We start from the raw sequence: 25,950 nt of genomic DNA, 5'->3' as shown, positions 1-25,950 counted from the left end.
ATTGTAGTAGTGTTCAATGGGAAACTACAACATATTGTAGGTTGTATGGGTCTCAAGACTTGCTTTCATCCAATGAAAATTTACCTTTTATTTTTTTCCTAAAGCAAACATGTAGCTTGGTAGAGCTACCATGCTTGTAAGCTACATCTCAAATTTCCATCTCCAATGGTAAACTACATGCTTATTATTTTGCAAAAATTGCAAGCAGGTCCTTATAGAGAATCATTGGAGATGCTCTTAAACTAGTTGCTTAAACCAAGCAAACCTACATGGAGAATTCCAACGGTTTAGCTATTAACTTGAAATTTTGTGAAATTGTAAGTAAGTCCTTAGGCTAAACCATTGGACTTGCTCTTAATATAGAATTTTGAGATAAAAAGTTAACCCTTCAAAAACTCGAACTTGAATATTTAATTTTGGTACTTTAGAAACTAATCAGAAATTTAGGGGGACATAAGTTATTTCTTAAAAATCGAGGATATTAGAGCAAGTTCAATGTTAAGCAAAAATCTTTTAGCTTGGCAAATTCACATCATCTCCTAACCTACAACCTTTCTAAGCTACTAAACTATTCCAATGGTTTAGCAACATTTATACCAGTTTGATATAAATCAAAAAAATAAGAATAAATTAAAAATAAGAATAAATCAAAAATTAGCTACTTTTCTATTAGTTGCTTAGTAATTGTGGGCCCATATAAGCAAGTAGCTTAATGAAGCAAGTAGCTTAAGCCAAGCCACTCTACATTGTTTTCTCCAATGGTGTAGCAACTAGTTTGCAATTTCTTAAAATTGTAAGCAAGTCCTTAAGTTACACCATTGGACTTGCTCTTAATTAAAATTCAAGGAAATATAGAGGTGCACCATGGAAAATCCCCCCAAAAAATTGAATTAATTTGTTTTTTTTTTTGGTCCCATAGATTGTTTCTAGACCTTTTGATTTTAATATATGTATATCTAGTTGGATTTAGTTTGAGGGTCCAATAATAAATTTGATAATTTTAAAATAAATCCCAATTTAATTAAAATCCAATCCTTTGTGATCTTACCACCCATTCTCCCATAAATATATGCCTACTCACTCTCACAATCACACATGACTACCTACATGACTTAACCTCAACTACTTCACATTTTCTCCTCTCCCTTTCTTTCCATTCTCATATACTCCATCTCCTTCTACATTTCGATATGGAATTAATCCGAAAAGAACAAATGTCGACGAAAACAAAGGGAATGAAGCGAAAATACGACGAAAACGACTTGAAAACACCGACGGCGGAGGAGAACAGGATTCCGGCTCCTCGTAGTCCGCCACCGGCACCAAGAAAAAGACGACGCGTGGCAATGCAATGTGTACGGAAGCTCGAGTTCAGTATTCCAGCTGAACGTAAAAATCAACAATTTATAACATCGTCTTTTGATCAAATTAATTGTTCTTGTAGTAATGTTCGTAAAAGAAGTGCTTGTCTTGTATTTGATTGTATTAATGTTACTATTTCCTCGCAATTAATCTGATTTAATTTAATTAAACATGTGTGAAATTACTGAAATATACTTTTTATCGATCAATCAATCAATCAATCCCGGTTATGAATGAATTCGGAATTTCAGATTCTTATTATGATATATAGGCGAATTCAGTTCTTGATCATGATCATTTTAGCTGTACCATAGATTGATAGGTACTTGTTGAATTTCTCGTGTATATATATATATTACTCGTATATTTCATCTGTTTTAGTCAATAGTTATCTATTTGGACACGGCTGTAGTGATTGTTGTAACAACTTGCTAAATCAGATTAATTATTGCGATAGTTGACAATTTGTTAAATTAAGAGAGTGCCATTATTAATGCCTTCCCTTCATAGCTAGAATTACTTGAATATCTTGTAAAATAAGAAAATAATTTATTCTTTGATTCGAGTTTATGTTTCAATAGAGTTAGAATCTATTCTTAGTTTCTGCTTACTTATTATACATGGTTTCTGAACCTATCACGTCTGAGATTTACCCTTCTCACCGAAGGTAGCGGTGCCTCGTTTCAAAAAAAAAAAAAAAAAAAAAAAAATAATAATAATAATTTACACGACGTGTAGTTTTGTACAGTTTAACTTCCAAAACTTATACTAAATACATTTTGTTTAAATTATAGTATTATATTTAATATACTTTTTTCAATAATAACTTTGATTATCTTTAAGCAGTGACGGAGCTCGGGTTTACAGTGAAGGAGAGCGAGAAATCTCAGCAGGAGCGAACAAGTAATAATGTCATAGACTCGTAGGCGAGATTTGAAAAAAAGTTTGGAAAATTTTACTAAAAATTTCTCAGTTTTCATTTTTTAGCGGAGGTAAGCACTCCTCTATATACTAAACACCTCTCGTTCCGCCACTGCTTTTAAGGTATCTCATCAAGACGGTCTAAAAGATCCAAAACTTATTACAAAGTAGAATAATAAGTTGTACAATACTACAATAGTACTTGAGAATCTTATTTCTGTGAAAATAATAAATGCAGAAAGTGAGAGAGGGAGTAGATGGGGACATGAGGTTAGCTTGGTTGAGTTGGTTACAAAAAGGTTACTAAAAGGAAGTCGGATAAAAGGCCAAAACATTGCGTTTTCTGACACTTCATTTTGATGCTTCTCCTATACTCTATTTCTTCATTATAAAAATATGATTATTTTTCGATTTTGTTGTCATAATCTTTGAGAAAATGCCATTATGCTCATCATAGTCATTTTCAAAACTTCTTCAGCAAGTTTTTGGATCAATTTGTTTTAGTGCTCGTTGCTATCAAGTCTCTTTGAATTTGGTCATAATTCTATGTTTTTTTTTTGTCAAATTAAGATATTTAGGACATCTTGTATATATAGGGGCACTGAAACTTTAGAAAGACGGTCTCTTAATAAGTTATTGAGAGACTGTTTTTGTCGAACCTCTTTTATTATTGTTCGTGACTCAAAATGTCTATTTTATTTGGTACATGTTTTCATAATAATTGTACGTATTTATCATATATTATGACCATTTTTATTAGTACCTCATACTATGGCATATGTACCTATTTTATTACTTTTTGTACCATTTTCTCATCAATTTGCAATTGCTCTCTCAATAAGTTTTTTGAGAGACCGTCTCTCAGGAGATCCGGAGTTGTTTTGGTGTACGATCAAATTCATGTTGAACATTTGTGGTATCCACGGTTTATTTTATACTCCCTCCATTCATATCCAAATGCACAATCTCTCTTTTTGCCATTATTTATGAGCAAAGAGAATCCTTGATATTCCACACTATATAAAAGAAAAAATATATTCGTACGATATCTTGTTTGATTCGTGAAGTACAATAAGAATAGCAAACTTTTATGTTTTCTGATAATGTCAAATTAAAGATATTTACGTTGCAATTTGTACATTGGTAAATGTGTAAATGAAAAATGGTGTATTTGTATATGAATTGAGGGAATATTAGATTTTCTTTAATTCGACTCGGGTTTTTTTATAGTTGCATTTTTTAAAGTTATCTTTTTAAATACTCCCTCCGTCCTGGTGAATTGTTATCTATTTCCATTTTGAGGTGTATCATTCATTTCTTATCTAATTCCTTTATTTTATTGGTTTGTTTCACATGCATTGGTATTAGTTTGTATAAAAAGCAATAGATAACAATTCACTGACACGGAGGGAGTATAACATAACTATTGTTAACATTATTGTTAACCAATCACATGTAAAAAGCCAATCTTACCGAAAAATTACTATGTATGGGTGAAAAATTACTTAACTAAAGGCCAATAAACTAAAACTAGTAAAAGCAAAATCATAAGATAAAATTTATCTTAGTGATTTAATCTCATGATTTGATTTTAGCAGAACTCTAATAAAAATTGCGTTGAGAGTATTTGGTTCTCTTTTGCCACTTTTCTCCATTTTCATTTTCAATGTTTGTTTGGACTTTGAAATGAAGATCTAAGTTGTGAAAATTTTTTAGTTGCAATAAATGGACAATGGAGTTTTGTTTTCCTCCGTCGGTCTTCTTTTTTGCATAATTTTAGCTTTTCTCACTCCATAACTCGGTTTTATTTCTTTGGGATTTCAAAGTTCCGTCGGACTTTCTTTGAGAGTCATTTTTTTTGTGCCCTTTGTGTCCTTTGATTTTACATTTCTTTACGCGTAATGTGAAAGTTTTTGACTTTCGATTACCGCTTTCATCCGTGAGGATGTTATGGGTCGATTTCGATTGACCTAATTTCATTTCCTTATAAAAAAAAATAAAGATAATTTTTTTTTTTTTTTGCGATAGTAAAGAGAGTGTTTTACATTGTGGTGGCACAGCTCAGTAAGACATACCTATAAAATTTATGTCACCCTAAAAATACAAAAACAAAAAGTAAAAAAATTCCCAACTTTTTACCTCGTTGTTAGCAAAGAAAAGGTTGATTTGGGGATTAGTCCTTTTAAGTTTTCGATGATATCAACCTAGATTTTTGAGTATCGTTGACAAGTTGATATTAACTTTGGGATCCGTGTTTTCATTATTTCCAAATTGATAAAGAGAGAAGGTAAGTTAATAAATCAAGTCGACAAAAACTGTTATGTCTGCTTTCTTTAAGTAGCATTGTCTTTAATTTACCAAATTCACCACCTTACTTGTGTTTCTTTTCTTTGTTTAATTCATGAAAATAATTTACTGCCACAGATCTTGCATTAAATTAAACTAAATGTACAAATTAATATTCACTCTGGTTACAATTAATTAGAATTTATTACGTATACATACCACCGCTACTCAAATGATTAATTTGACAGGCTAAGATGGAGATGGAGTAGTATATGTCACTACTCTGATTTTATGCAAGTAAGTAGCATGTGGAAAATCATAAATGAGTAAATGAAACATCAATCACCAAGTTGTTGGTACAAAAATAGAAGCATAATCAATTCCATTTATAAAAATATGGTCATTTTATAATAAATAGTGATCATTTTATATTAAGGGGTCGTTTGGTTGATCAGAAAATTTCAACTTTCCAGGAACTTGCAATTCATAAGTTCCATTATTCGATTCGGGTGAATTTGTCAAAATCGTTTGGTTGCCCATATATGAATTGAATTCCACAGGAGTAGGTAAGCCACTTCTCACATTATGTAGGCATTGGAAGGTTATGTGAAGTTCCAATTTTCACATTCTCCCCAACATGACAACCAAACAACCTTGTTTTTTCAAAATCATGGGATTTTCTAATACCTGTATTTTTCAAGTGGTAACCAAACTACCCCTAAGAAATGATCGCTTTTTTAATGAAAAATGATACTCCCCTCCAAATTTTTTGAATTTTACATTTACTTTTTGCACCAAAATAAGAAAAACAATAAAGAATGAGAAATAAAAACATACATCGAATGTAGTACCTTAAACCTCATTTGTTATTGAGCTTATGTGTATTTTTCTGAGCTTTTTAAAATTTATAAGTTACATTTTTATTTTTTGCCATCAAAACTCAAACTTTACTGACTTTATATGTAATATTTTTGAGTTATATTGTAATTTTTTGAGTTTAATGTTTAAGTAAATGAATTCAGAAGCTTTATAGTAAAACTCAAAAACTTTAAAACAAAACTCGAAAACTTTGTTATAATGTTCAAAAACTACAAAACTGGTAGTCGTACATCAGATGTATAATCCACTTACTGATAAAGAATGGTAGAGTAGTGTGAGTTTTGGAGAGAGAAAATAATAAAGAATTAATAAAAAATAAAAATAAAAAATGAATAAAGTAGGGAAATTGTTGACGTTTTAGGAGAGGGGGTGAATAAAGAAGGAATAAAAGATACGGAGTAACCAAAAAAGAACACAAATACTATCCTACAACCAGTTGTATAGTAGCATTGTACAACCGCCTTAAAGTTGTTAGACTCTTATACAAAGTTGTTGAGCTATTTTATAAGTTATTGAGCTATTTTACTAAGTTATTGAGCTTAATAATTATTCTATTAAGCTCAATAACTTTATAACATAGCTCGATAATTTTGTTAATAGAACTCGACAACTTTATAATGAAGCTTAACTACATTAAATAGGTTGCATATACAACCAGTTGTATAATACATTAACTGGAAAAAGAAAAGGAATATAGGGAAGTAGACTCAAAAGAGAAATAGGGAAGATTGATAAAACTTACTATTTTAGCATAAACTTGTCACAATTAGGGCTGTTCACTCAGTGGTCCGGACCAAAGATCAAACCGGACCGGACCATTTGGTCCGGACCAGACCGGACCGGACCATTTGGTTCGGACCAGACCGGACCGAATTTTGTTTGGTCCGGTCCACGGTCCACCTATTTACTCTATTTTGGTCTTCGGTCCGGTCCTGGACCAACCCGAATAGACCGCGAACCGGACCATGGACCGAAGTTATGTAATAAAAGAATTTTTAAATTTGTAACACTATTGATTTTATTTTCTACTTTGTTTACACGTATTATAAGATGTGTAATTATGTAGTTAAATCTACTAAGAAAATAATGTTATTTATTTTTATCATTACGAACTTCTCGAGTTCTAGTTTTATATGCTAAAACATGTCAATGACAATAATATTTGGTCCACTTTGGTCCATTTGGTCCGGTCCGGTCCGGTCCACGTGTTTTTATGGTCCAGACCGGACCAGACCAATATTAATATGGTCCGGTCCTCGGTCCACCTCTCAACCCTTATTTGGTCTTCGGTCCAGAGAGTTTGGTCCGGTCCGGTCCGGTCCCGGACCAATGAACACCCCTAGTCACAATTTTACTATTTATCATAAAATCATCACTTTTTTTTCCGTCGTATGATACGACGATCATAGAGTATATTTTGTGAGATTTCTGATATAGCCTAAATTAATCAATTTTGACTCGAATTTAGAGTAGTAAAATAACGCAAGTTACGGAGTCAAAATTTGTTTATACAAGGACTTGAATCTAGAATTGTGAACAATTTATTCGTATTTTAATCACTCAAGTAAACTCATTTAAATTTTAGGTATTTATTATAATGTAAATGTTTATGCACAAGTAAATGGGATGACAAAAAAAGAGTTACAAGATTTGATGCAAGTATGTAACCTATCTAAAACGGCAAAGTGTGATAGCAAAGTGTGATACACAAACAAATTCCGTGACAAATAATTGCTCTTACAAATCAAGGTAACATGGTTAAATGCCTTTCAATACAATGACGTTTTTTCAATAAAAATAGACTAAATTATTACGTCTTGTGAACATCAACACATAAAAAACTAAACATAAATAAAGTGTTTTTTTATAGTACAAGTCAACTATTACCCAAATGATGCTATGATATCTTTCAAGACGGTATACGTCGCTTTCCTTTATTGATACTATTACCAAATTCACGATTCGGGTCGATACCCTCGGCATTACTCTACACGACTGTTGTTTCCTCAATCTTCTTACATCTCTTTGGTATATTTGGGAATCACTTGTAAGATACTCTGAGATAGAGGAATCGATCGAATCAACATCGATCGAAGAGAAACTTGATATTCCAACTGCTACTGCTACTGCTACTGCTACTGCTACTACGTGCTAACTGCTAAGCCTCATCCTGTCATTACCTTCAGAAGCATGATGAAGAACCAGTTACAGACAACGGGTCACGGAACAATCAAAAACTGAGAAAGATAATGAGTGTGCCATCTGGTTAAAGGACTCTTGTGACGGGTTCGTGTGAACCGCTCACTGTGTCGACATGCTCAATCAAAATTTTAAGGACTCCAAAGTCCAAACCAAATAACAAGCTTTGTTCGAATCTCTCCCCTAAAAATTTCTTAAAAGTTTTTTTTTAATAAAAAATTGTCATTTTGGTGATTTTTTTTCTAGAAGAAAGAAAATATTTATCCATTACGAGAACTAATTAGTGCATTAGCCGAAATGGATTGATCAGAACCAGCCACACAGGCCACAGCGATTCAGTAGCCCATTTATTTCTCATCCTTTATCCTTCAGTATTTTTTTTGAATATTTATGATTAAAAGGAATTATAACACTATCATTGTATTTTTTTCTTCAATAAATAGTTGCCGATATTGATAATAGTTTTACTGTTTCGCACACTTTTCTAATTACTCATTTCCTATACTCCAGCAAAAGATATGTAACATCATGTTCGGGTTTGATAACTACTACTAGACCCACTAAATTCAGCAAATGTCGATAGACACAACTAAATTGAAAATTTCATCTCTAAAGAAGTGGTGGAAATTGCAATGAGATGCCCCCAAAAAAAAAAATCCAGCAATCTTATCCTCAAGAGCTTAGTGGCTTAAAAGCGAAAATTTGAAGGAGTAACTAAACCTTGACCATAATAAGTCTTAACCTACAAAGATTTTCTGGCCCCGGAAATAGTTTCTTAAGAAGAAAATAGTAAGAAAGAACGTTAAATCTTTGACCTCCATATCCAAATTCAACGTCTTAACAAAAGTTCAAGCTGACTTCGGTGATCGGCATCACTTGAGCGCTTTCTAATAAACCCACAAGGCCACAAGGCGAACACTCGATCCATTACTATCTAGATGAAGAGACAAATACAAAATTCACCATATTTAGAAAACTCTACAGAAAACTTACAAGGCAAAATCAACCAGGTCAAGACCAGAACTTAATAAGGGCATCAGCAAAAGCTTTAATGATTGCCATCAGAGGATTCGGTTGTCGCTTCGAAGCCGCTCTTTCCCAAGATTGTCTAGTGCAAAGGAAAGGAAAAAAAAAAACTTAGGATTAGGTTGTCACTAAAATAGATGTACTACTTTTTATAGTGATATACAGATATAGAAGTCATTCAATGCAATTATGGACACAGTTTCCATTATGGGTCATCCGGAAAATAGCCTCTTTGTGTTGTTAAGACTCCGGAACATCCAACCCCCTCTTACTGCCTATTTGTGGGATCCCTTGAGACACTAGGATGCTGTTGTAGTTGCGGTTAGTAAAAAACTTCCTCTTACTGTGGTTGTTTATGAAGAATACTTACAGGTTGATTCTATCCACAGGTGGGGAACTTGCAGCCACAGCTTTATCATCTCTTCGACTGTTGTTTCCACTCACAGGCAAGAATGGAAGTTCTTTGTCATTGCGCTTGCTTCTTCTCTCCTCCAAACGTGCCGTTCCTTTTGGAGCATTTTTAGACTACAAATGGGCACCAATAAGAGCTCAATAAGTATCAAAATCTTATGGATCATGGGATTGCATTGAATAGATATCATTCAACAGCAGCTACGTTGCCACTGTCAACGGAAGTGTTTTTAAACTAAAAGCTTACAAGAGTGCACGATTGAAGGATGAAGGTTAGTAAAACCTGGTAAAAACTTTATAACCCTATATTGTAAAAGAAACAGCAGTGAAAAAAACAGAGCTAGTGCAGAGAGGGGTTAGGCCCACAAATTAGACCTAAACGTGAAAGTGGTATCATTCAAGCATGCCATATGTACTTTAGCTCATATCTGCTTGCACAATTTTTTTTTTAAAAAACGAAAAATCTTCGTACTGTTATACACTGAAATGAATTAGAAAAAAACCAAGTTACAGAATGTACAAATCAACATCATTATGAATTTATAAAGAAATCTAATTTCTTTGAAACTTGATCCACTTTTTCTCTATTACACTACCTGCTCACTTTATTTACATTTGGAAGGCACGGGACTCTAAAGACACATTGATCAATTACTTTGAGGGCCCGTGTTATCACCGCGTAAGGCGTGAGGAAAAGCCACCCACCTCATACACACTAGGTGCGAGGTGTATAAAGTATGTTGGGAGTATAAGCCAGCAGAACTATTCCATGCAGAATTGCAGACCACTAATGTTAGCTACAACTTCAGTCCATACTTGTACTACTCAAGACTCTAAAACCCTTCACAAACTGTTATTCAGCTTGAAACACTTTATTTTGGTCAATTCTCATTTGTGTTTCTTAAATCACGTCATTTTAAAGACACGGTTCAGGCCTAACAATGAAATATACTACGACTAGACAATCCAATCATAGAACCAATCATAAACCCACAATATCATATAATGTGTTTACTAGAGCCATCAATAACAACATAACTAGTGCCTCTCAAAGGCTCCCATAAATGAGGGGGAGTATATTGTATGCATCTTTACCCCTATGGCCCTATTTAATATAGAGTGGCTACTTCCAAATGACTCGTGATGAAATTTGAGTCCAAACTTGCATCAATTGATCTGTACATTGCTACTTCACGATAAAAGTAGCACAACCAGTTTAGGGCCTTTAGGCAGCCATTTTGCTTTGTTCAACCATAATCCAAAACCAAAGAATATACCAATGATAGATCAGAAGTAAAATAGTTAACGGACCTGTTTGTCAAATTGTTCAGAGGTCTCTAATGTTACAGAACTTTGCAAAGATTTTTGATCCATGGGGTCATGATGAACCAAAGGGTCTTCTTTGATCTCTGACAACTCTGTGAAATCAGAAGCTTCATTTATTGGAATACACTCTGTATGTTGAGCTACTCCATTCACCGGAACATTATTAGACTCGATATCAGGGCATATTCCTGATACTGACAGTTGAGAACCATTTGTTCCCTTTGTAGCCACATGATCAGTTGAATTGACACTTGAGCTGATTTTATCCTTATACGTTCTGTCAATATTTAAATCATCTGGTTTTGCTTCCAAATCATTCCAAGTATCCTTTAAAATCCCAGAGTCAGTTGACAATGTGCCTAAGTCATCAGTTCCCTTATTTTCTAGTCTTAATGGAAAAGTCTCCACAGATATCTCTTCTGTCGGGAGTCTTACTTGAGCTTTACACGCCCCATTTGGTGCAGATTCTTCATCTGTTTCAAGGCTCCTTGATACTAAAGGAGCTTCTTCTTGCAATTTATCAGTTCCATCAGATAATCCATTAATCTGACTACCGTCCATATCTGTGTTCATTTCATTCACATCAAAGCACTTCCCACCATCTTCATGTTTGGGAATGCTAACCTCCTTACTGGCTAATTTACTACATGCCGTATCATCAAAATCTTCGCCTATTTTATCATTTTGATCCTCACTAACGCACTGGGAGGATTCTACATCTTGAGGATTGCTATAATGCTCCTTATCATCTAAAGCGAGCTCCATGATTCTTTCTTCTTGATGAATGGAAACACCATTCAGCTCATTTCCTGTGTGGAAATATGGAGCTTCAGGTTCTGTCGCAATTGTTCCCAACGGATATTGGGCAGCACCATTTTCTTCATGTTCCCATTCAGGACTAAATCGAGCAGGGCCCAAAACTCTGTTCTCTTGGATTATTTCTCTGACAATTTCTCGAACAGTGTAGAAAGAACCACCAACTTCTTTATGTGTAAGGTTCAGGGAGGGAAAACTCCCATCATTTGAACTCTGGTATCTGAAAGACAAATATAAATTTCGACATTTCTCAACTTTCAAAGAAAAAATACTCAACATCAGCAACTAATTAGCAACTGAATTACGCAGGACTATCGTTAAGACTTTCTCTTTTGTTCAACTTACGTAGAAATGGAAGGAAGAAAATTAGCCTTGCCATCGAGCAATTCATCAAAAATACAGAAGTGAGATCATAATATAACTGGTTTCCTAAACTATATAAGTTAGAATGCACCAAAAAGTTCACTCAAATAAATACGGGTCTTCTCACCTTTTCGCATCAATAGGTAATGTTATCATTAGACCCAGAAATATTCTCTGCTTTGTAAACAAAAGGCGGAGTAGTCCCATTTCTATCAAACTCTAAAGTGTTTTCCTAAACTCAATTACAATATCCACAATGATTGAAGTTATTACTCATAGAACCAGAAAACTTAGGTATAGGAATCCTAACTCAACTAATCGCGTTAAAATACAGGGAGAACATTCTAAAGTACCTTTTAATAAAAGTCTCAACCATTGATTTCCTCTCCTCCTTCGAACGCCTAACTCGCGACTTCTTTTGTGACGAGTCACTGGCTGTAGCTAAGGCAAATGTCTGCCCAACCCAGCTACCCTTTATAGCATACATTGTAAATATTCTTCTAACTTAACACATAAACAATCTGCACAAAATTAACTGTCGAATTATAAATAATGATCAAATAAGAATTTAAACAAAAGTCCAATATCTTAATATTGGAAATATCACATAATATTTCTATCATATCATTTTGTATATTGTGTTTATTCTTTAGTTATTTCTTTCCTAGTTTCTTGGGTTTTCCCCATTTCATTGTATAACCTTGCTAGCATAAATTTCCACTCCATTTCATTAGGTTGAGCTTCTACTAACTTCCCTAAGATCTTCAATGCCTCCTCATCTTCCTTTCCACAAATCCAACACCAACTCTCTTCTCCCTTCAAACCCTCTTTGTCTCCCCTCCAAAACCCTCCAAAAACCCTCAATTTCTGCCAATTTCTCCTGTAACACCCCCCCCCCCCCCCCTTCTCTCATTTCTTCACCTTCTTCCCATTTTCCGAAATGTTCCTCACATATTTTGAACAGTGGGAAAAACACGGGGAAACGGAGGTTAGTGCATTACAAATTTCCCCCTAATTTATAAAACACACAGTCACACACTACTCTAAGCAAATACCCCTCCCACCTCCATATCTCCATCTTCTTCCCATTTTCCGAAATCTCCCTCGCATATTTTGAAAAGTGGAAAAAACCCAGTGAAACGGAATTAGTATAATACAAATTTTCCGCTAATTTATAAAGCACCATTATCTTGATAAAATGCGAAATGAAATACATAATCATATGGTAAATATACTCTAAGAGTAATGATCACGGTAAAAAATTCAAACAAGAGTCCAATTGAGCAATTATATACGAAAAATCTAGTTTAATTACTGGAAATTTAAAGTTTAAACAATAATTAGAGGAAATTTAGGGGAAATACTAAAATTTACAACAATTAACCATGAAACAGGAATTGAAGGAAGAAAAGAGGTAATGCATTAAAGAAAATAAGCGAATACCTGCGTTCGATATAGTAATTTCGATCGATTGGTTTGGGAATTTCCAATTAAGTGTTCGATTTTTCCAGGGTTTTGGTGTTGTTTTGTCAGGTTTGTGAAGTTAGTGAGGAGACTAGAGTGGGAAGATGATACAGATACACATAGTGTACAAAAAAATTGTACACAAACCAATGGTAGCTTGACACGTGGCTAACCGTGGTAAATTAGGTTAGATTAGTTTAGGGCTAGGTTAGTCATTTTACATATATAGTTAATTAGTTAACTACACTTAGTTAACATTATTTATGGTTATGTTTGTTATATTTGATTTAGTTTTATAAATTTCCAATTTAGTGTTCTTTATTTTCGTAAACATTATGAGAATTTATTCACCATTTTTATTCACCATTTTTATCCGAGAATTTATGAGAATTTATTCACCATTTTTATGGTTGCATAATTTTTCGAAAAACCCCTAATTATTGGAACCCTAATTTTTATCCGAAAAATCAATTATTGGAACCCTAATTTAGTTTTCTAAATTTGTACACCTATTGTTAAATTGATTAATATTTCATATACAATAATCAAAATCGAAATACCATCCCTAATTCAATTCGTGATTTTTTTTTGAACTTGAATGCGATTTGATGAACCCTAATTCGTCAATAGGTGCAAAAATTTAGCACTAATTCGAATAATCAAATGTATATGAACCGTAATTAAATAGGTGAAATTGATCTAGTATGTAATTTGATATTTGTTATCATTAATGATTGATGAACCCTAATTCGTGATGAACCCTAATTCGTGCAATTTGGGGGAAAAAAAAGTGGAAAAAAGAATACAAAAACCAAAAAATGTTGTTAATAAGAATCGAACACGAGATGCATTGTGCATTAGAAGGGGTGTTTAACCATTTAAGCAAGGGGTATCAAAGACATCTAATAATCAATTTAATTTTATTATATAGTGTTAATTAATCTTAATTCATAAAATAGTCAAATTTTCCTATTATATTGCCCTAAATATTCGCCTTTTATTGTTTCCTTTTATTGTTTTATTTTCATATTAGATTTTTTTGGTAACTAAATGATTTTAAGAATCTTTTATTTGATACAATTAAATTTATTTATTTAAATTGATTCTTAAATCATACGAGTATAATTTTGAATACCGTATTCTAAATCATATCTTTTTGTTGAGATTTTTTTGGTATAATTATTTTTATTTTCTTGTATCAACGTTGAAGTATTAACAGTAAAACAAAGAGATATTTTTTTTTAAGAAAAACACAAGCATTAGTAATTGAAGATGGATTTTGATCTTAATTTGCCTGGGGAAGATGATGAGCTTGATCTTAATGTGCCTTTGCCTTGGGAAGACGATCTTGACAATATCAGTTTAGAAGATGTTCATAATAACGTTGAAGATCAACAGGACGGGGATGATCAAGAGGACGTTGTTAATAACGTGGAAGTTCAACTGGATGAGGATGATCAAGAGGAGGTTGTTAGCTTTGACAACTTTAGCTTAGATGATTTTTTATATGATGACGGTGTTGATGGTGAACCTATCAACATTGGAGATGACTACAACCATGATGATGACGTCAACGATGAGGGTGACGTCAATGACAACGATGATACTGTCGTCGAAAATGAGGTAGATGAGTTGCATGAACCTCCTGTTGTTGAAGGGGGGTATGTGCAGAAGGTCGCTAAGTTCCTAAAAAGCGGATACACCGACAATGTTGAACTTGACCCTCCAACACAAGGAATGCATTTTGCTAATGGTGATGAGCTTGGTGCATATTGTTACCAATATGCCTATAATCAAGGCTTTCAATTTTATATCGGACTAGCAAACTATTGGAATGCTATTCGAAAAAAAGGGGTAAAGCGATATGGTGTGGGAAAGAGCGAGCCTCGTTTCTACATGTATAAACGAGTCAGATTATGTTGCACAAGAGCGGCTAAACCACGGAAAAAGAACATTGACGTCTCCTCATTTAAGCCATGCGAATGTGTCGTAGAAGCCACTTTACTTGATGATTTCATGGTCATCAAGAAGGTTATATTGGACCACAATCATGATGATCTCAATCCTAAAAATAGTCGACATATGGTCGGATATAGGGTATGGGATGCATATTTTAAGAGACGAGCCATGATGAATGATGAAGCCGGTATCCCAATTGCTAAAAACTTTAACACCTTGGTCAGAGAAGTCGGTGGTCACGCGAATTTAACAGTCATTGAGCGTGATTTGAGGAACATGCTCAATCAAGAACGACGACGCTTTAGAATTCAAGGTGATGCTAACGCTCTTGAAGAAAGATTTATCAAGTTGAAAGAAATCGATCCCGATTTTTACTATGCAATCCAGACGGATTCAAAAGGGATGTTGGTTAATGTATTTTGGGCCGATGGACGTTGCAGGGCTATGGCAAAGGTATTTGGTGATGCGATTTCATATGACGCTACGTTCCTTTGTAACAAGTAACATTATCATCCCCGTTAATTTCTTTTATTCCACCTAATTTTTTGACAAATTTTATCAGACGTAAATTGATGATTCGTAATTAAAATCGTGTTGTACAAGTATAGTCAAAATGACTAGTATGAGACCTATTTAATGCTTACCTATTCGAAATTAAATTGATATTAGAGCTAACAATTGAATTCTCGCCTTTTCTTTTTTGTTAAATTTATCAGACGTAGGAATGAATTGGTTTTTTATTCGAAATACTCTATTTTAATTTATGAATAGTTTTAGGAAATGGTTATTTTGGAAAATAAATGTTAGTTTGGTAAATAGTTATGTTTAAATTGCAGGTACAAAATGCCGTTTACTCCGTTTGTTGGTGTAAATCATCACGGTAGTATCTTTGTTGTACTTGCATCCGCTTTGATTTCACACGAGGACGCCGTAAGCTTTACTTGGGTGTTTAGGAGATGGTTAGACCGTATGGGTAGACCTCCTTCGATTATAATCACCGATCAATGTAGGGGGATTGGCTTGGTCATGAAGACCGTATTTCCTAATGTGCCACACCGTTTGTGTCTTTGGCACATAATGCGAAATGGTTTTAAGAATTTGGGGAACTTTGCTAGGTTCCGTGAAATTAAGCCTGACCTAAGGGATGTGGTCTATGAGAGTAAGGACATCGATGATTTTGAGGCATCTTGGCAAATTTTTGTCGATAAATATGGGATACGAGGGAATAGCTGGATCAAGGAGATGTATGAAAAAAGGGATTCATGGGTTCCGTTGTATTGGAGGCACATGTTTTGCGCAGTATGTCATCCACACAAAGAAGTGAGCAGACGAATGCATTCTTCAAGAATTATGTTAATCCGCAAACAACTTTGTTCGCATTCCTAGGCAACTACGAAAATGCCCTACGAGTGAAGGTCGAGGAGGAAGAACGATTAAACTTTGCTTGCACCAATAAACCGTCTTCGTACGATAAGAGTTTAATCGTTGAGGAAGTCTTCCAAAGAGCTTATACTAATAAGATGTTCGCGAAGGTAAAAAAAGAGGTGTACGCCCTTATACACATTAATGCTTCTAGTGAAATGAATATCGGGCAATTCTCTTCTTTTGTTGTAACCGAGGAGGTGAAACATCCGTTTTGGGCTCCACGGGATAAGAACTATAATGTCACAATCAACACGGGTACGGGTGAGTATAATTGTAGTTGTCAACGTTTTGAATTCCGAGGAATTTTATGTAGGCATATTATCCGTGCTATGTTCTTTGAAGAAAGTGCGAGTTAATTCTGATAAGTACATTTTGCCTCGGTTTCGAAAGGATTTGGTTAGAGGTTATGAGCATCTTCAGGTTGGCTACCACACACCCGGTGAGTCGGAACGCCTTAAGCGTTCACTTGGGGTGACATTGAGGAACGACTACATATTCAGGCTAGCATTACAATCCGATGATGCTTTCGCCATATATGATAGAGATACATCGAAGATGGTGAAAGAAATGGAAGCAACGGTTGGCATTCAGACCCTCAACGACATGGGTGCAGGTTGTGAAGTTAATCGGTTGTGGGGGAAAAGGAGACTACAACGGAAGGAAGACAATCAGCGTTACATGGTCAGAAATGCGACTCCACGTAGAGAAGGCGGGTTGCAAGACCCCGTTGATAAGAGAGGAACGGGTAGAGCTCCTAGGCCTAGACAAATTACAGTTAGGAGGGCTTTAAACGTCGACGAGGCAGGTCCGTCACAACCTACGCCGAGAAGGAGGAGGGCGTTAAACCTCGACGAGGCAGGTCCGTCACAACCTACGCCGAGAAGGAGGAGGGTTTTAAACCTCGACGAGGCAGGTCCGTCACAACCTACGCCGAGAAGGAGGAGGGCTTTAAACCTCAACGAGGCAGGTCCGTCACAACCTACGCCGAGAAGGAGGAGGGCTACTAGAAGCACACTCGTAACACGCAAAGAGATGACTCTTTAATTAAGTTTTAAGACGATTTTATTTCAATTGTTTTTTGTCAATTTTATTGAATTCATTTGGTTTATTTGAATAGTAGACAATGTTAATTAAGTCAGATTTGCAATTTATTCGAGTTGAGCAATTTTCGGTTAGTTTAGACGATTTAATTTAGTTTATTAATCAGTTTTGTCGAAATGTTATAAAGTTTTTTCAATTTGTCTATGAGTAATTGTAATTGCGTAATAGTTAGTGAAACGTAAAAAAGAATTAAAGTTAATTGTATACATAAACCTACGAGAAAGAATTAAAGTTAATTGTATACATAAACCTACGAGAAAGAATTAAAGTTAATTGTATACGTTTGTCGCGGGTTTGGTTTCAAGAATAATTATAAATCACTTTGCAATGTTAACATCAATCGGTTTGTGGTCTATTGGTCATGTTTGTTGCCTTTTTTTTGCAGAAACCCGTGTTCAATTCCCATTAGATGCAATTTTTTTACCTTAGATGCAATTTTTTTGCAGGAAACCCGTGTTCAATTCCCCTTAGATGCAATTTTTTACCTTACATGCAATTTTTTTGCAGGAAACCCGTGTTCAATTCCCCTTAGATGCAATTTTTTACCAATTAACCAATTACGATGATAAGACGGAAATTAAACGAATAACCATCACAACTTAAAGACGGAAATTAAAGAAGCGATTATAAGACGGACATTAAACGAATAACCATCACAACTTAAAGACGGAAATTAAAGAAGCGATCATAAGACGGAAATTAAACAAATAACCATCCCAACTTATGAAAATCCGATTACATTACCATAGGAAAATCATCGGATTACAAGTTACCAACATAATTACACAATCCGATTACATATTACAACCCACATATTTTACAATATCCGATTACATCATACTTGACTAGTACGATTACAACCCACATATTTTACAATAGGAAAAACTAGTTAATTTACACTAACATTGATCATGACCGATTAAGGGCAATATTTCGCCCCTTCACCATATTTGCCCTCCGCTTTTTTCTGCTCCGCTTCAACGCTTTTCCTTCTCTCAGCCCATCCATACGCCCACAACTTACAAGTACGGGTCATATGTATTCTCTGCCATGCACCACTCCTAGGAAATATGTACCCCGACATGAGGTCCATGCATGCGGCAACCTTGAAGGCGGATTTTTCCTCATCCGTGCCTTTAATTGTTGGTGCTACGGTCATGTCCCGAATAACACCGGGTATTGGGTAAACTCTTCTAGGCGGTGGTTGCATCCATCGCCAGTCGGGGTCACGATGATCTTCCATAGTCTTTTTTTTTAAAAGAAATAGGGGAAGTTGAAGTGGTATAAGATAGAGATTAATGAATGATGAAGGGTAGGTTGGGTGATAATGAATGAGAGGTTAGTTACATTTATAGTGAATAATTGTGTCTAGTGACTTCTAATAGCATTTTAATAAACGGGTTAAAAAAACGGGTTAAATTAACGGGTTAAAAAAAAACGGGTTAAAATTAAAAACAGGTTAAATCGAGTTAAAGTAGTAAACGGGTTAATTTCAGTCATTAAATTGATCGAGTTACGCTAAATTGGTTTATTTTTTAACACAGAAAAAAGGGAAAGTAAACGGGTATGTAAACGGGTATGTAAACGGGTTTGTGACCGGGTATGTAAACGGGTTTGTGAACACAATTCAGACAAAAATTGACAAAATTAGTAAGTCATATTCAGTCAAACGGGTTAAAATTAAAAACGGGTTTAATGACTGAAATTAACCCGTCATATAAAAACGGGTTCAAAACCGTGGTTGGCATAACGGGTTAATGATGACTTACCATTGATTAAGGAAAACGTGATTACTTTCATTGTGTTACGGTTTTTATTATTTTCGTAAACTCGAATCACAATGCTAATGAACCAATCAACCATTACGCTGCCCAATGACTAAGATTGATCATTATCTTCACAAGATAATGATTACCCTTGCATCTCCATACTCAACCTAAGTCAAAGTGCATGTGATGATTATGTTCATCTCCATACTCAACCATTTACACTTGGTAAACAACATGCAAAATCGAAATTGAACTTTAATTAACGGGATTACAAGCGACAATGAACGATTATAAGCAAATTACAACCATCAGATTAAATCGAAATATTACATAAAACCGTAATTTAACAATATTGAACATAAAATTGAAATTGAACATAAAATTGAAATTGAACATAAAATCGAAATTGAAATTGAAGTTTAAATCGAAAATACCATCCGATTAATCTGATTAAAAGACGGAAAACCATCAGATTATGCCAATTACAACCAATTTACATCCAATTACAACCAATTTACAACCCTAAATACGAGACTAGACGGCATATTATACAACCCGTTTACATCAATTACCCTTGCATGCAACATTAGATTGATCATTATCTACCAAAACCAAATCCTATTGCATGCAATCAAATTGGGCGATTTTTACCAAAATGAAATCCGATTGCATGCAAACGGATTACGATTTCGTACTAATAATTAAAACGCAACTAAAGGATAACCTAATATACGATTTTATATAATTAAAAACCTATTTTACATAACCCATTGCTAGTATAACCATCCATGGCCTCATGCAAGTCCATGTTTCTTTCGAACTTCGGTCTTGGTACTCTGCCCATCCACGGCCCCATGCCTTGCAAACCGCTACTAGTGAACCACGATCCCACGAGTAACACCTTGAATGATTTCGTGCACAACCAAATCGTTGCATGCAAAGAACTTGAAATTGTGCGGTATTCCCGTGGGTAGAACCAATATCGACGTAAGACGATCCCATGAGATCTTTAATGGCTTTTGGTAGAGGAGGACGATAAGGGGCAGGACAGTAGATTGCCCAATTAAGTTCCCCTTGGTTAGCCATTGATTTTGATGAGATGGTTGTGAGAAAAAAAAATTAGGGTTAAGGAGAAGGTTTTTTAGGGAGGAAAAGTTGAAGGGGGGATATGGTAGAGGTCTAGAGGAGGACGATACTGGGAAAGAAGGAAGTTGAAGGGGGGATATGGTTAGATTTATAGGAAAACCCATTTTTACCTTTTTTTTTTTCTTTTACGTTTAACTTGTTTTTTTTTTTACGTTTAACTTGTTATTAAGCTAAAAATTAAAAACAATAAGCTAAATTATTTTGACATAAAATAGAGATATTGTACCAAAAAAAAAAAAAAAAAAAAAAATCTAAAACACCCCAAACCCTAGAAACCCTAACCCCTAAAACAAATTCCTTGAAACCCTAATCCCTAAAACTAAACCCTAAACAAAGATATGATCAATATAGCTCCGTAATTACGTTTTAACATGAAATAGTTAAAATAAGCTATGATCGTAAGTAGTTAGTGGCTAATTACGTAAAATGTCGATAGTGAGCTATAATCGGAACAAGTTAGTTCCTAATTTACGTAAAATGTCGATAGTGAGCTATAATGGAACTAGTTAGTACATAATTACATAAAATGTCGATAGTGAGCTATAATCGGAACAAGTTAGTTCCTAATTTACGTAAAATGTCGATAGTGAGCTATAATGGAACTAGTTAGTACATAATTACATAAAATGTCGATAGTGAGCTATAATCGGAACAAGTTAGTTCCTAATTTACGTAAAATGTCGATAGTGAGCTATAATGGAACTAGTTAGTACATAATTACATAAAATGTCGATAGTAAGCTATAATCGGAACAAGTTAGTTCCTAATTTACGTAAAATGTCGATAGTGAGCTATAATGGAACTAGTTAGTACATAATTACATAAAATGTCGATAGTAAGCTATAATCGGAACAAGTTAGTTCCTAATTTACGTAAAATGTCGATAGTGAGCTATAATGGAACTAGTTAGTACATAATTACATAAAATGTCGATAGTAAGCTATAATCGGAACAAGTTAGTTCCTAATTAACGTAAAATTTCGATAGTGAGCTATAATGGAACTAGTTAGTACATAATTACATAAAATGTCGATAGTAAGCTATAATCGGAACAAGTTAGTTCCATATTTACGTAAAATTTCGATAGTAAGCTATAATCGAATCGAAACAAGTTAGTTGCTAATTTACGTAAATTGTCGATAGTAAGCTATAGTCGGACTAGTTAGCACATAATTACATAAAATGAATTATTAAGTAATTCCATACAATCAAACTTAGAAACCCTAAACCCTATATTATAAACCCTAAACCCTATATTCTAAACCCCAAACCCTATATTCTATACCCTAAACCCTATATTCTAAACCCTAAACCCTATATTCTATACCCTAAACCCTATATTCTATACCAAAACAAGTATATTCATTTTTGCGCCAATCGTGTGAAATTCAAATTTCTTTCCCAAACTTAATTTAAATTATTCAATTTTGCAAAGAATGATGTTTGAATTTAGTCAAACTAATTAATTTTGCGCCAATGGTTTTAAATTTGGTAAATTAAAAAAAATCAAATAAATGTGTCTATGAAGAATCGAACACGGATTGGCGTACGCTATGCGTTATTATCAGAAACCAGTTGAGCAATGGGTATCAAAGACGATTACTAATCACATAAATTGAAATATAAACTACATCGAATTTGCGTTTTTATTGTTAGCAACATATATTTTCCGCTTTCTATTTGATTCACGCAATATTCTATCATCAAATCATTATTCTTAAATTTACATTTCAAATTTTATTCATAATAAAAAACTACATATTGCATATCTTTTCCGTTTTTAATTTTATTGTATCTTGCTATAATATATTCATTTCAAGATTTTAAAAATTATACCAAGATATTTTGGCAAAAAATATAGGGATACGATTAGGAAACTAAATTTTGGGCGAAAATTTAGGGCATAAAATTAGGAAACTTTACTTAAGTTTCAGAAATCATATTATTTTGGGAGATCACATTTTAATTTATTAATTGAATTGATTTTCATTCAAATTATAATCAAATGCAAAAAAATAATCTCTTCTAATGCAACGCGGGTTCGAATCCTACAAAACACAACTATTTTTTTTTCCATGACTATCCCTTTAGGACTTCTTATGCATCGTGGGTTCGAATCCTACAAAAACCACATTTTTTCCACCATGTCCATCACGTTAGGGTTTATCATTTCAAGTTACTTCACGATTTATTTCAAGTAGTTTAATTGCTTTTGAACCATAATTCGTTTAATTCGATTCGATGTTCACACATATTCTTAATTCAAACAAATAATTAAAAGGATATTGATGAAATGACTATCAAATTTATTTGAATTAAAATTTCTATAGCATAAACTGAATGAAATTCAAGAATACAAAACTAAACTTGCAAAACGTGTGAAATGACAAAATTAATAACCCTAAACTATAAAGAAACTAAAGCTGGAGGCTTTTAATTGCGTGTGGCGGCATTCGATATCGATCCCTAGACCTCCATCCAAAATAGATAGGAGGAGGAGGTGTAGGTTGATCTCCATTATTGCCAAACTCATCCCGAACCTCTATTGCAAAGATCCGCAATGGCATGGGTAGATACTCCAAGTCACCTACTTGACGCCATTTAAGATGGTCATCGGGTAGAATTGGAGCCTTTTTCGCATTAAACTCCTCTTCATATATGTACTCGATATTTTGGCAAGGGACCCCATAAAGAGCTTTTTCAAATTCTTTTTGTGTAGTTATTTCCATCATTGCTTGAATGAACCGCCTTGTTTCCAAAACATCTTGTGCGCGACCTTTCTTCTCCTTTGCAAGTCGATGCTTCAACATACGATTTTGTAACATAAGTTTTGCAATTTTTTCATCTCGCTTATCCATTTCTAATTTAGGGTTAGTTTGATAAGGTTTTAGAATTTTTGTGTATTATGGATGATCTCAAAGTTAAAATGAGCAAATGGTTGAACTTAAATACAATCCCAACTCAAAATTCCCTCCATTTTTCCCTCCATTTTTTCCTCCAAAATTTCCCTCCAAAAATAACAGCAAATCATACCCACGTTTAAGAGTTACCAAATCTTTAAGAATAAATTTACAATCCATTAAAAATATAAAATATAAGATTACACAATATAATAAAATTATTTTAGAATAAATTTAAATAAGTAAATGGTGTAGAAAATATTCCTTAAATAATTTATTTACAAAAATAAAGAATATGCATATAAATCAAAATGGCCGAAATTTAGGGCACCCAAATAGGCAACAATAATGACGGAATATTAATGCAATATATTAAGAAAGTTTGACTATTTTATATATTGACATTATTTCACACTATAAAATGCAATTATATTGTATAATTGACGTGCTGATACCCCTTGCTTAACTGGTTACGAGTATGCTTGCAAAAACTAACTTACCCAATTCTCATCAACGCGGGTTCGAACCCCAACACAACATTTTTTGTTTTTGTTTTTTTAAGCCTCAAATTTTCGACTAATTCCAAACCAATGAAATTCACACAAATCATTAAATTAGGTTTCATCATTCTTAATAGAACGATTTCAATTAGGGTTCATCATCAATTGAATAAACAATTTTTCTATTTATTTGCATTTTGGATTAGGGTTACATTCGAATTACTTATTTTAGGACGAAAACAATGAACAATTTCGATAAAATTGATATATCGATCCATTAATTTTATTAATTCAATTAAATTAGGGGGGAAATGTTATACGAAATTCAATTGTTTTGATCCCTAATTCAATTTAGGGATGAACCCTAATTTAGTCAGATATGTAATTGAATTACAGTTACGTTAATTTGATGCAAATAATTGTTTGATGCAAAAATTAATTATTTTGTAAACATTAATGGTTATTTTATAATAAATTAAGTATTTCATTTTTATGTAATTGCCTAAATATAAATGGAAACAAAATAAATGAAATAGGAATTAAAACTAACCATATAGTAGTTAACTACATATGCAAAATGACTAACCTAACCCTAAATCCATTTAACCTAATTTAGCATGGTTTGCCACGTGTCATGACCGTATTGGATGGTGTACAAAAAATTTGTACACCTAGTGTATCTGTAGCCTTTTCGGACTAGAGTGTGAAGTGCTAAAACCCTACATTCAATAACTAGAGTCAGGTAAAAACAATTCTAGTAAGTAAGAGATTTGGTGGGAAAACCTACAAACGTTTCTTAAAGCTAAATTTTAACGGATTGAGAATAGAAGGTAATAAAGCTGCGTTAGGATATTCTATAAGAGATCACAATGGTAAAGTCGTTTTGTTAGGAGCAAAAAAGTGCGGATCCAATAGTATCCTTATTGCGGAAGCACTTGCTTTAAAAGAAGGTGTTTTAGTAGCTAAATACTTAGAAATCTCAAATTTAATTGTGGAGGGTGATAACTTATATGTTATTAACTCGATTCGAGGTACTTGACAAATTCCGTGGGAAATTTCTAGTATTATCAAAGATGTGAAATTATACCTTCTTTTTTTCGATGAAGTGATAATTAAACATTGCTTTCGTGAAGTCAACAAGGTTGTTGACTTCATGGCTTCAGTTGGACATTCATGTCCAACTCTTTCGAGGTGATTTGATAGCCGGTGGCTTCAACTTATCTCCCTCATTCGAAAAGATGAGATAGGTTGGTCGTACCTTAGAAGATCAACCTAGTTTTCTTACCTAAAAAAAAAAAAAAAAAAAAAAAAAAAAAAAAATGCATAAAGTGAAGCGACGCGGGAGTGCGGTGGAAGAGTTGATTGCATTATCGGGGTTTTTTTTTTTTAACGTGTGCTTTATTTTTTACGAACACGTCTTCTTGTGAAGTGCTAACTTTTATTTTTCTATCTATTTTATATTCTTATTCTTATTATTCTTATTATTTTTTTATTATTATTATGGATGCGCGCAGCTTTTATAGATAGAAAAATAAAAGTTTACATGAAATTGGTGGGGAGCCGAGAGACAATCTGGGCCCCCATCCCCCTGGTAACAGCAAAGCTAAGTCTAGTAAAAATATAAGCAGTCACTCGAGCCCCCGCATCCTGAGATACCGAGAATTATTATTATTATTATTATTATTATTATTATTATTATTATTATTATTATTATTATTATTATTATTGTTATTATTATTATGGAATATGAAGCGCATGCTTGAATAGTTGCACTATAGGCCATATCTGATAGTTCCAAGACTATACAATTGGATGTACAATAGCATTGTACATCCAAGGTTATTTTAGTCTTTTTCAAATACTTTTGCAAAAAAAAAAAAGTAAGTAATTCAATTTTCAATCCAATCCCCCTTCTCTCCTTAACTGCTTCCATATTTTTCTAATTCATCTTCATCTTCCTCCATCATCCAGTTAATAAATCATTTTCTCCTTTAAATTATTATAATTAATTGACTATGCGGAACAAATCATATGACGTGACTCGTGAGGAAGGGATTTTTTTATCCAAAATTTCTAATGCATGAAAATAGTTGAAAC

General features: G+C 33.7%; 1 protein-coding gene across 2 annotated transcripts; it reads right to left on the bottom strand.

The window, feature by feature from the left end:
- Positions 1-7,167: 7,167 nt before the first annotated feature.
- LOC141592706 (uncharacterized) lies at positions 7,168-13,151 on the bottom strand. 2 transcript variants are annotated; one of them, XM_074413479.1, is made up of 6 exons: positions 13,033-13,151; positions 11,943-12,124; positions 10,396-11,446; positions 9,044-9,198; positions 8,641-8,755; positions 7,168-7,628 (listed from the first exon to the last, which is right to left on the bottom strand). In XM_074413479.1, exons 2-5 carry the CDS (start codon positions 12,074-12,076, stop codon positions 8,659-8,661), a joined length of 1,437 nt encoding a protein of 478 aa, XP_074269580.1. In that variant the 5' UTR covers positions 12,077-12,124; positions 13,033-13,151; the 3' UTR covers positions 7,168-7,628; positions 8,641-8,658. The 2 variants fall into 2 exon arrangements, with proteins under 2 accessions (XP_074269580.1, XP_074269579.1); XM_074413478.1 differs by having other exon boundaries at positions 11,943-12,110.
- Positions 13,152-25,950: the final 12,799 nt, after the last annotated feature.

This window comes from Silene latifolia, chromosome 7 (assembly GCF_048544455.1).
Source record: "Silene latifolia isolate original U9 population chromosome 7, ASM4854445v1, whole genome shotgun sequence".
Classification (NCBI taxonomy): Eukaryota; Viridiplantae; Streptophyta; class Magnoliopsida; order Caryophyllales; family Caryophyllaceae; genus Silene; species Silene latifolia.
This window is presented reverse-complemented; position numbering and strand designations above follow the sequence as displayed.

Coding starts and splice junctions, on each gene's coding strand:
- LOC141592706 (XM_074413479.1), bottom strand. CDS start 12,076: ATGTATGCTATAAAGGGTAGCTGGGTTGGGCAGACATTTGCCTTAGCT. Junction 9,199..10,395: donor CTGAACAATTTGACAAACAG/GTCCGTTAACTA, acceptor GCCCATTTGTAG/TCTAAAAATGCTCCAAAAGG. Junction 8,756..9,043: donor CCTGTGGATAGAATCAACCT/GTAAGTATTCTT, acceptor CCTTTGCACTAG/ACAATCTTGGGAAAGAGCGG.